Genomic DNA, 12,500 nt, shown 5'->3' on the forward strand with positions numbered 1-12,500 from the left:
CCATAACTATAGCTTATCTGCTTCAAGATTCAATGACAAATGTTAGTTAAGGCGAGGTATTTGAATGCGAGCTTAGATTTTAGGAGGTGAAGTGTCGGGCCACCACTCGCATCCCGCAATCTATGCGTTTAAAATAATATGAAGAAAATAAGAACTGATGGAGAAAATTTTACACAGATACGACGTTGACAAGCGCCCCGTGGTGACGGACAGGGCAGCGGGCGGCGCTGCGTTTCGTTAAGCCGCTGGGAATTTTTCAAATTTTGGGATAAGCGTGAATTTAAGTTTAAGGGTTTTAGTTTAACCAAACCAAAATTTAGCAGGTTCTCTGCAGAGTTTAAAGAGAAATAACTCCAACTATAAAAATTATGTACAAAGTGAGATATTTTATTCTTAAATAATTTGTTTAGACTTTTGTCTTAGCCTGTTTTCGGAAATTTGAATGATCGAGTAAAGTTCCTGTAATGAATTAACACATTCTTTAAACAATATCCTTAGGTGTATCGTATATTTTTTATAAGACCATTATTTTACAGTAAATACCAAAATATAGTAAGTCAATGGACTTACAATTATATGGACGTCGGGTCCGCGCTAAAAAGTGTCCGCACTTGTAAGGCGCTAAAATCGTATACAGAGCGCCAAACTCCGCTTTAGTCTTCATTTGTTCTACTGACAGCGCGATACTGCGATGACATTACAATTTAAATTTCGATTAGGTTGACTTGGGACATTTTTTTCGTGGTTTTTGTATTAGACCCGTCGTCCATTTATTTGTAAGTCAATGTAAATACCTGAATAATTTTTTATCTATCAAAACAGTTTTTCCCGCTACTCCTCAGGTGATTCGCCTTAATTTTTTCGCGAAACGCCTTTCTCGATCCATTTAACATTCTCACTTTGCTGCCATTTCTGTCTGGCATTAAAACCTGTAGGCGAAACGAAAGAATATTAACGATAATAAGTAATGTAAAATGCATTATACACTGAGCTCCTTGTAAATTTATTAGCGTTTTAAAAATAAAACACTTGTTTATTACAGTTACGAAATGTTTAATAATTAAAAGAATTTCAAAAGGAACTAAAAATGTTTAATTATCAAAAATAAAAAAAAGAATAAAATTAATGTTGCGTAGTCTCGTGGGCTGGGTTTATATATTTTTCACTTTCGCGGTATTTAAACAAAAAGAATGTCACATGTATCCTTTTTTGTCAAAACGGGACATTGTTTGGGGACACGAAGCTTAAAAGCGGGACGTATGGTCACGTTAATTATATTACAAATCTTGAATGAATTACTGAAATGCACTGATATATCAGCGATTCTTGTTATTCATTGTGAGTTGTAGTGTAACTGCGTAGTACAGGCAAAACTAACCACCATATAACGACTGGAACTGTAACACGGACAAAACTTTATTCAAATTCGTATCTTTAATTGGTTCCTTCCTACCTCTGGAATTATACCTGGAACACGCGATGCTACCGCGAGCTTCGCTTGCAATTCGGCATTTACACATGGTGAAGTTAAAATTCAATCTTCATTGGAAATTTTTGTTGAAATTTATTTGTTGGACTTGCCGCCTCTCAAACAGAGTCCGTGGGTTCGTTTGCTTGAAAAGTCATATTAGAAAATTGAAGACCACGTGTTAGATAAAGATATATGGAAAGACGTCATGGCTCTAGATTCGACACAAATTTGATTCAATGTAGTCTATAGCATTTATGTATAATTGAGGGCAGTCCCTCGAGTTTCTTGCTCGTTCTTCTTAGGGAAGTCAGTGTAGTGAACGAGCAGTAGCTTAAATGTGCCTTGAATCCTTGAAATGATTCATGAGAATTACGTATTAAAATTAGTGACAATATTATTTGATACTCAAAGAAATAATTAATCTATCCTAAATGTGCACTTTTTTAAACAAATTATATTTATATTTTTTTATCTTTGATATATAATATTATTTGTTCCGTCTATATTAATTGTTCTACGGATAAACTATAAATGAACTCCATTCAAGGTAAAACTATTATTTTATTTAAGCATACTAAATTAATATTTGATATTCAAAAATAATATCTAATAATAATAATAATAATAACGCTCACACTCAACATAGCCCCGCACTAGGGAAACCCTGTGTCGCGGGTGCCATGGACACACACATAGACAACCACAAATTACACCCAAACTCACGAGAGAAATATTGTTGTGTGCACATGTCATAAACAGAGTGATCTTGAAAGAAAACGTGTCAATAAAATAAAAAAATGGTTATAATGTATTTATACATAACTTATTTATTTAATTCAATTTATTTAAACTTAATTGCACATAAAACAGTACAAATGGCGGATTTAATACCATTAGGTATTCTTTACCAGTCAACTGGAGAGCTGGGTTCAAAATAATTAACAGGGGTGCATAACATGATTATTAAAACAGATAGGAAGAAGTTTATAAATAATTATGATATATAGTTTAAGCACAATAAATATAGCACATAATATTATATGACTAACTATACTTATATAAGCAACCTATATACACATAAATACATAACATATAATACATACACATATATATTTAATATACATATTTATATATAACAATGTCAGACTATTAGGAATTAAAAGAGTCAATTTGCTGTCTGAGCGAAGATTGCGATTACGGGATGTACCCAAATATTGAAATTTGCATTTCAAATATCCAGGCGCACGTTTATCATTAATGATAGAGTAAAGAGTGGAAAGTATTCTCAAATCAAGTAAGCCACTTCAGTTCACTGTGACATGCGGACATATGATCAAACTTTCGAAGTCCAAAAATAAAGCGAATGCAACTAAGCGATCTAATTTGTTGAGAAGTTCCTGGGTGACATCAGCATAACACACATAAAATAAGCATAATCAAGGACAGGAAAAATAGTGGCCTGTACTAAGAGGATTTTCGATGAGATGGGAAGAAAGTGTTTGAATTGGTAGAACGACCTTAAGGTACCAATGATCTTTTGACTAATGCAATCAGTCTGAGGTTTCCAGCTTAAAATACTATCAATGTGTAGTCCCAGATTCACAACATTTATTTATTGTTAAAAATTCCCTGTAAATATTCCTAAAAATAAATAAAAAAGAAACGCGACAGAGCTCATGTCTAACCTAGTCAATGCTTGAGAACTACCCACGACAATACCTTGACACTTACATGGGTTGACACTGATGCCAAACTTACTCTACCAATCAGCGATACGCCCCCGATCTTCATTACGAGCTTGTATCGTATCATCCAGGCAATTAATCTTGGCCTGCGCATATATTTGCAGATATTCTGCATACAGATGGTGAGAATTGTGGTAGATAGGAGAAATTAAATTGATGAAAACGGAGAACAATAGAGGGGAAGAATTCCACCTTGGGGAACCCCTGCCTCAAGGTCTGACCAATGTAATAATAATAATAACTTCGCAGGTTCCAAAGAGTTTCATTAGGAACCAAACAATTTTTGTCTAATTAGAAGATAATCGTCAATGCTATGGAATTGATTACAAAGTTAATTTAATATAAAAAAGTATTAGAAAAGTATTGTACTTCATATCAAAATCAGAAACGAATGCTCGATGTATAGCGAAATGGTAGTATTATAAAAAACGTGTACAAACTCAAGGTTATTAAAATATCGCTACTGTGATATTAATTAATGTTTTGAATTATCAAAGTTTTTCAATTTTAAAATATCACAATAAAATATTTTTTCCTCTGTGTGAAGTAAATCAAATAATACCGTGTACTGTCTAGGCTCTCGGGTATCTCTCAGAGAAAAGTTTAAGGAGACTGGTATCATGACTGTGGCATTACAGTACGTTTACTCAAATATTTTATATGCCCGTAAAATATACATAATTTTAATAAGAAAGAAGATATCCATAATATTAACCTTAGAGCTAAGTCCAAACTCATGGTACAACGATTTCGTTTAACCAAGGTAAACAACTTTTTTATGGGGAATTGTATACGTTTTTACAATAAGATTCCGGAGCATATATTAAGTTTATCATTTCCTAAGTTTAAAAACTACATTAAAAATATTTTGATCGAAAAATCATATTACAAAATTGAAGACTACGTGTTAGATAAAGATGTATGGAAAGACGACATGGCTCCAGAATCCACACAAATTTGATTCAAAGTGTATTCCATAGCATTTAAGTTTATTTGAAAAGAGCAATCCCTAGAGTTTCTTGCTCGTTCTTCTCAGGGAGGTCAGCGTAGTGAACGAGCAGTAGCTTAAATGTGACGTTTTCAAGTGTAAATTTATTTTACCTATGGAATAAATAATCTTTGACTTTGACTTTGACTTTGAATAACAGTAAAATATTAACTTATGTTGCATATAATTTAATTAAAACATTAATACCACTTAAGTACCATATTGCGAAATAAGATTTCCAGTATGTAACATTAAAACAGAAAAAAATGCGCCGGCACGCACACAATAAATGAAAAGCGGCTTCACATCGTTGTTGCGTATGCTCCATTTGCCTTTTGTTTTGTAATCTGAGGCTCATGTGTCTTAGTTTTGAGGTCCAACATAAAATTATCGAAGTTAATTTATACATATCAAACATTTTTTGCATAGCTCAGAACAGATTAAAATATCGATTGATTTAATTTATTTTATATCTCAGAGAATTTTTAAATTATACTATACGGGACAGGGAAATGTTTTTAATTTAATTTAATGTCACTATTCTTCATAGAATGCCATCGATATTGTAAGAACTTAATATAGTAAAGGATTAACGAAAATCAATCGGTTTTAATTCCGTTTAGCCGACTGAATATGGCCGTAGTTTTGAGAAATTGCCATAGATTCACAAAATCCAGTCATAAAATGCAATATGTGCTCTTCACACTGCAACGAGCAATATCCAGTTATGAGAAACAACAAGCCATTTCATCATACGCGCCGTAAACTGGCAAACCAAGCCATTTCTGCATTTCATGACCCCGCGTTCGAGAGCTTGAGCCTAGTATAATATTTGAGCGGTGAACCAACTACAGCAAAATTTTTCCGGTGACACCATTGACTTTTAATGGGTGACACGTAAAAAAGGGTAAAATAAAATAAAACATATTTATTATCAAATAACAAAGTCCATACAAGTTATAGTGCTCACAAAATAAGAGGCATCTTTTGACACTTGTCATCGTAAATAGGGATGTGAACTAAACATATTTTTGAAATAAAGAAAGAAGCGTTTATTCAGCTTAAGAAAATTCAAACAAAACAGATAAAACAAATTATTGATTACATACATCTATAAGCTGAAACGGATCCAACTCAGCATATGTCACAGCTCGCCTGCTGTAAAGCTGGTTTTCAGTTGGAACCGCTTTTACAAGATGAGATGGCACGTAAGTACTAGTGTAGTAAACACTAAAATTATAAAATGTAACTTAAATATTAATTAAACACAAGAAGAAAAAATATATGTATATGAAATACTGCATTTCATCATCATCATCATATCAGCTGGAAGACGTCCACTGCTGAACATAGGCCTCCCTTAAAATTTCCAGACCAACCGATCGGACGCGCCGTGCATCCATCGGTTACCCGCCGATACTGCTCTAGTTAGGAATTATTCCATTAATTGAATGTATATAAAATGAACTGAACTTGTTAGGTAACCAATTAAACGATATCGAGTTCTTAGGTTTTCGCGATTGTTACACGTAGGAAATGAAACTATTTTTCCGGATTTAAATCGCGTATATTTGTTTTTTTCAAACAAACCAATGTTTCGGGCCCTTTACAGGTCAAATGGTCACAGTTGACTCGCTTCGCTCGTGGTTCAATCTTAGCTTCCTTTGCTTGTTCAGGTTTCAATACAAGCACTCGCGGCAAACAACAACTTTGCAGCCTTGCACAACAAATAACTATTCTCTTTGACATTTCAATGCAAGAGTTTTGTTGCATTGTTATCGGTTTTTGATTGCGTATTTTAAATCAGGTTATACTTCACCCCAAAATCGTATTTAAAAAGGACCATTATGTGTCTAGTCTATGTAGTGCATGCGCCATTACGTATTCTGTCACGGAGAGTTTGTCGGAACCTAGATCAGGTTAGCTACAGATGCATGTAATTACAAGTTTAACTGTGTATTTCTAATAAAGTCAGTTCTAATAGTGAGTAAAACAAAAATGTCATATTTTCCATGCCAGGAGACGGTATTTCGTAAGGCGAGTCTTTAGGTTCAAGTTTTAATGACACAAATCAATTATTTATCATCCCCAGTCTGCCGTAATATATATACTCGTAATACAAATTCACCGAATTATAATGATTTAACAAAAAAAATTCTTTGTATAATAATATCATTCTATTTCAATTATAGTATTGTATCTCAATTTTAAAATTCATTTTATTATCGTAGAACATCGTACACGTCAACATAGGTATACTTCGTGCCCTTTACCATGCCGGACTGCCACGCAGAGGTCGCAGGTTCGATTCCCGGGCCGGGAATAATATTTGTATGGGCCTACATTTATTTCTCTCGTGAGTTTGGGTGACATTTGTGGTTGTCTATGTGTGTGTCCATGGCACCCGCAACACAGGGTTTCCCTAGTGCGGGGCTATGTTGAGTGTGTGCGTTATTGTTATTATATTTTTATTATATTTTCCCATCGGGGTAGGTAGAGACAACAGCCTTGCACTTGCTGCGATCCTTTTTTATGATAGTAAGTGACAGGACAAACAAGTTGTACGCAGCAGAGCTTTATATCGCAAAGATCTGAAGGCCACTGCCACTGTACCTGTCGCTATGAGAGACAATTTAACAAGTCCTATTTGTCTGTAATTTCACCAGCACTCTCACTCTTCAAAACCGGAACGCAATAACGCTTACATTATTGAAGTGTCAAATATTTTTGAAGTGTCAAGATTTGTAAAGTACAAAAGTAAGCTCTTTAAAAAGACTCGGGATATTCATAGCAGAAATGTAAGAAACCAAGACAGGTTAGTGTATAATAGTACTACCAAATTAAGTTAATACCAGAAACAGTGCGGGGTTATGTGTGTAAAGATATATAACGCCTTACCGTCAGACATAAAACTGATAAATAATAATCATATGTTCAAACGTGAACTAATGTCATGGCTAAGAGACAAAAATTTCTACTCCATTAAAGACTCATTTTCATACAAATTTCAATAAATCTGACTACTTAATTTAAATTAATTTAATTTGTTTTGACCAAAGAGAAAGAAAACTTTACTTATTAACTATTTTTTTACATCTTCATGACATGATAATAGCTTGCTATGATAGTATGTTAATATTTAATTAAATTTATTTGACCAAAAAGAAAAAAACGATATTTACCAATTTTGTTTTTTATTTTTTAATGACATACCAATAATGTAGTATTTTAACCCTAGATCACTAAACTTATTTTTCAACGTTTAATACTAACCTTCGTCGTTTCGACTACGCTGTCAAAAAGTAGGTTTATAAGGTATTATTGAATGAAATATTTATTTGTTTTACATTATTTATTTATTATAATCTTTTATTAGGAAAAATATAACATTTTTATTTATTTAAATCACATATTTAATACTTAATCAGCCTTTTAACTGAGACCATATTTTTCGCTCCAAACTATTTACGCGCGGTAATTACGCGCTTACCTATGAAAAACTAAAACACTGCACTTCGACAAAAAGTCAAATAATCAAAATTTACATATAGAATCAACAAAAAAAAATAACATTTTGGTAATAAAACTATGAACTAATACATTTGTGACACACATCAAGTTTGTGTTCGCCACACAATGATTTATTGCACTTGTAGCAACTAGACTTCGTCATCCTTCGTTTGGCTGACGGGCATATGGCACAAATTTTTCGTTTTTTCGCGATAGGATTATCTGCAGCTTCCCTTTCTTCAGTCTCAAGTGTCAAACCCGATCTACTACTTCCTGGCATATTCAAAATGTGTGTAAGAGAATCGCGCAGGCCAGTTTGAAGTGTGGGCATAAGTATTCGTTTTTGCATATGTGGCTCGACTAACTTATGATGCAAGCTTTTTATATATTCACGCCTCGATAGGGGTTTTTTATTTGCCTCCATATTGTTACTTACGTATACAATGTAACTATTTACGAATGCTATATTGAGCATTCCATAAAAATTGCATAAAGGCCAACGTCGAGTTTTGCGGCTGCAAGAAGCAATGGAGCACATCTGATCCAACTTATCGACTCCACCTTTGGTTTGGTTATAAAATTCAACCATTGTTGGTTTCTTAGAAGTCTCATCCAACTTTCCTTCTTCATCGCAAGTTGAAAGTAAGAATACTACCTTTTGAGGTTTGGGCTTATACGAGAGCAATGTGAGTTCATTGTCATAGCAGAACATAGCAGTACCAGTTCCACGTGTGCGCTCGTTTTGTAACTCTATCGGTATTTCTCGTTTGTTTGCTCTTAGAGTTCCAACTAAAGTCAGCTTGTACGGTTCTTTTAGTAAGCTTTTGGCTAATGGCACCGAAGTGAACCAATTGTCCATAGTTATGTTCCTATTAGTGCCATGAACAGTGCGTGTCAATTTTTTCACAAAATATTCCCCGAGTGGCAAGCCGTCTGTTTTAGTACAAGAACCCAGATAAGGCTCTGCGTCTACCATATATTTCGTCGAGTTATCTACCACCATTACAATTTTAATGCCATATTTATTTGGCTTATTCGGGATATAAATTCGAAATGGGCATCTTCCTCTGAAGCCTAGCAACTGTTCATCAATAGTAAGGTAAGATCCTGGTTTGTAGTTTTCTTGACAGGCAGCAATGAAAAGATTCCACAGGTCACGAAATGGGGCATAAACATCAGTCTGTCTACGTTGTTGGCGCGTAGACTTGTCGTCAAATCTAAGGCAGCTTATTAGAAAATCAAATCTTTCATTTGACATTGTACTACGGTATCTATTTCCACAAAACGTAGTATCAAATATCTCCTTTGATGGCAAATGGTTATCCTTCATTGCTGCAGTTAACGTTAGAATACCGATAAGAGCTCTAACCTCACCAGCATCTGTGGGTCTTTGAGTGGCAGTTACATTTTTGTATTTTTTAGACTTTAGTGCAATCTCAGCATTGGTATAGGTGACAATTAGATTTACCATATCTTCCGTAATAAAAGAAGAAAAGCAATACAAAGGATCTAATTCATTTTTGCACATGCGAGTAGGTCCAGGTCTAATGTGCACGATGTTTCTTGCAGCTGTTCGGCTTTGTGATCTTGGCTTTATTGATGACCATTTGTGCTTATCTTTTCCGCGAAGTACGATACGCGATGGTATAATAATCAAGTCGTTGTCATTCTGTGCCGAAGTACCAGGTATCTGATCTTCAATTAATGGAGCTGCATGATCATTTACTTGGACGTCTTGACCTGGAGGTGGATGTAGTGTCACAGAAGAGACCTCATCCTCATTAGCTGACTCATAAGCGGGATCAACCTCGATGTGGTCTTCCTTCTCACTCTCTGATGAATTTTCTTCGTCACCATTATCTGCCAATAATAGCTGAAGAATCGTACCTAAAATAAAAAATACATACATTAATTTTATGGTGTAAAAACTAAAAAATAAACTTAAAATATTAGAAACACAATAGTACAAAATATAACGTTAACACTAACCTTCGTCGATGCGACGAGTCATGGTTGCTGATCCGGCGCACACAGGCCTCTCGCACGACAAACACTACCGTCCGTCGCGGGGGCAACGGGTCAACTGAGATTACACGGGAGCTAAAATAGGTGCGACCGCGCACTCAAAATGTACGACACTTTTTTCGAATTCGCGTCGTCGTTTCGACGAAGCTTAGTGATCTAGGGTTAATTAAAGTTAATAACTCTGTACTGCTATTAGAATTGCTTTAAAACTGTTAAATTATGAAATATAGATTACCATAATTATATTATTTGCGTGCCAATTTTGGTGAAATATGAGGACTGTCCTATTATTATATATCATATGTACCATCTTTTGTAAACCACTATTCAGGCAAATAAATTTCATTTCCTTTCATTACATTACTGCTTGGTAGAAATTGGTAAATTGGCAATAGTTCTCAAGACGAACTCTTTCACAAGAAGCTCTACTGCTACTAAATCTATGAATCCTGACACTTATCTTTCGGTTCATCAATACGAAACAGTGCTGTCGTACAAGTTCATCGATTAAAGGTATTCTTGACCTTATCTTTCTTTAGAACGTCCTCAATTTGGTCATGGTAAGTTTGCCATTGTCAGCTTGTATAAACTTGCCGTCTCACTTTCGCTTTCTAAATAAATCTGTTTCACCAATTTTCTTTCATTCGCTCTGTCTTCATATCCAAGTCATGTAAGCATCCCTTTCTCTTTATTTATCACTTCTAACTACTTATAATACTATCCTCTTCCACACCGCAACACTCTCGCAATATTAAATTTATCTATTCAACATAGACTTACAGTTCGGAGCACAAAGTCTAGACTTCTAGACACAGGTGTACACTCAACTCCGTAAAGTTGTGCTAAAGTTATGTTATCAAAACGCTGCTTATGATTTCATAGAACTTCGTAACGTTTAGCACTTAGGTGCTTTGTTATTCAGCAATTTTAAATTTTCGCTAACAATACAATTCAAAGAGCAAAATATAATGTGGTTGACTTATAAAGTCCACTGCAACCACTTTTACATTGAAATATTTCAGCATTCCAAAATTATTTCAGGCTTATAATAGCGACAAAGTCGTAATTTAATTTCACTAATAAATAGATCTCGTTGCTCAACTCTTGGAATTTACTGTCGTAACACCAGCTTGTGTATACCTTTCCGCCATATAATATTAGAATAGGAGTTCTGCTGCAACAAATGTACGTATCTGTGTTTGTAAAAGACCACAACGTACACTATACGTTGGAGCTAATTTGTGAGAACAGAATTATAAAGTATTTCCTGTAATGCTCAAACGTGCGTTTGTTTGACAGATAGTAGTTGCTGTTTGTTATATTCATTACATAAATTGAACGTAATGAACAAATAATATTTAAATATTATAATACTTATTTATTGAATAGTGAAAATAGTACAAGTTATTATTAATGATGCAAAGATACAACAACACAAAGAAAAATTCCTTCTGTTTAACTGGTTTCGATACAGTGCCTGTTGCCACAACAGGACTACTTATCTTAACTGAGTTACAGATCGAGACTGAATTACAGGCTCGGTTGCTAAGGAGGCAACAGAAAGGTGTTTTATTAAATTTGTAACTAGAATGTTATAATTATTAATACAAAGATCGAACACTCACAAGAAACACTCAGAAAAAATTCCTTCGATCCGGTCGGATTCGAATCGACGTCTTCTTGCATACCGTGCCAGACGCTATACCAACTAAGCCACGAAACGAACCAACGGACCTCACGAATTTTTCTGTGCTTGCGTCGTGTCTTTGTACTTGGTTTTTCAACGACTGTTTAGTCGTAGCGCCATCTATGAGAAATCTTTGACAGATTTATCACCCAGTTAGTACCTTTACAGCTAACAGTCCTGGCGAGAGATGTCGCTGTTCACTGTATTAATTAAATTTTTATTGAATTGATATTCAATTATTTTTTGTGAAATTACTCCACTAGTTTGTTATAATTATTAATACAAAGATCGAACACTCAGAAAAAATTCCTTCGATCCGGTCGGATTCGAACCGACGTCTTCTTGTATACCGTGCCAGACGCCTATACCAACTAAGCCACGGAACGAACCAACGGACCTCACGAATTTTTCTATGTGCTTGCGTCGTGTCTTTGTACTTGGTCTTTCAACGACTTTTTAGTCGTAGTGCCATCTATGAAAAATCATTTAACATATTTATCACCCAGTTAGTACCTTTATAGCTACCAGTCCTGGCGAGAGATGTCGCTATTCACTGTATTAATTAAATTTTCATTGATTTTAATTTTAGTTGTTTATAATAATTTGTTTAAGTGGAAAAAGACACATAAATAAATAAACTAATTTGTAAGTGATCAAATGTATATGTTGAATATTAATAATGAATTCTCGATAAATAAAAGACTACATAATGTGAAAGTCTTTGATCCTCCTTGCGTATAACTTTTACATGGCAATGCACTATAATTTTGTTAAGGAACTTCTCAACTCTATACACTTTGTGGTTCTACGCTCCTGTCATGTCCCAACAAAGCTATGTCACTTTGTTTCGTGTTTGTTTCAACTTCTTCCAGAAAAAGATATGTTACATTTTTGTTGCGAAGGAGAACAATTCCACTTGAGCTTAAAAACTTACCGACTTTGTAAAATTGTAATATTTGTAGTGTTCCTTTCTCTGCTTTGTAGAGAGTGTGTTTAAAACTAGTTATTTTATAAAATGTAGAGATATATTGGTGTATCTGTAGTTGTGTGACTCGTTAAACCATATTTTTTACT

The 12,500-nt window shown here is 34.4% G+C and overlaps 1 protein-coding gene across 1 annotated transcript; it reads right to left on the bottom strand.

Annotated features, from left to right (window-relative positions):
* Positions 1–406: 406 nt before the first annotated feature.
* On the bottom strand, positions 407–9,796 carry LOC113229236 (piggyBac transposable element-derived protein 3-like). The gene is made up of 3 exons (XM_026462763.1): positions 9,704–9,796; positions 8,216–9,601; positions 407–459 (listed from the first exon to the last, which is right to left on the bottom strand). Exons 1-3 carry the CDS (start codon positions 9,723–9,725, stop codon positions 407–409), a joined length of 1,461 nt encoding a protein of 486 aa, XP_026318548.1. The 5' UTR covers positions 9,726–9,796.
* Between the last annotated feature and the right edge of the window lie 2,704 nt (positions 9,797–12,500).

The sequence above is a fragment of the Hyposmocoma kahamanoa genome, unplaced genomic scaffold (genome assembly GCF_003589595.1).
Source record: "Hyposmocoma kahamanoa isolate Upper Pololo Valley unplaced genomic scaffold, ASM358959v1 296, whole genome shotgun sequence".
NCBI lineage: Eukaryota > Metazoa > Arthropoda > Insecta > Lepidoptera > Cosmopterigidae > Hyposmocoma > Hyposmocoma kahamanoa.

Excerpts from the sequence above, each read along its gene's own strand:
- LOC113229236 (XM_026462763.1), bottom strand. The coding sequence starts at position 9,725 with ATGACTCGTCGCATCGACGAAG. Across the intron at positions 9,602-9,703 it reads GACTCGTCGCATCGACGAAG|GTACGATTCTTCAGCTATTA; the intron begins GTTAGTGTTAAC and ends TTTTTATTTTAG. Across the intron at positions 460-8,215 it reads TTGCAGCCGCAAAACTCGAC|GAACTTTACTCGATCATTCA; the intron begins GTTGGCCTTTAT and ends AATTCATTACAG.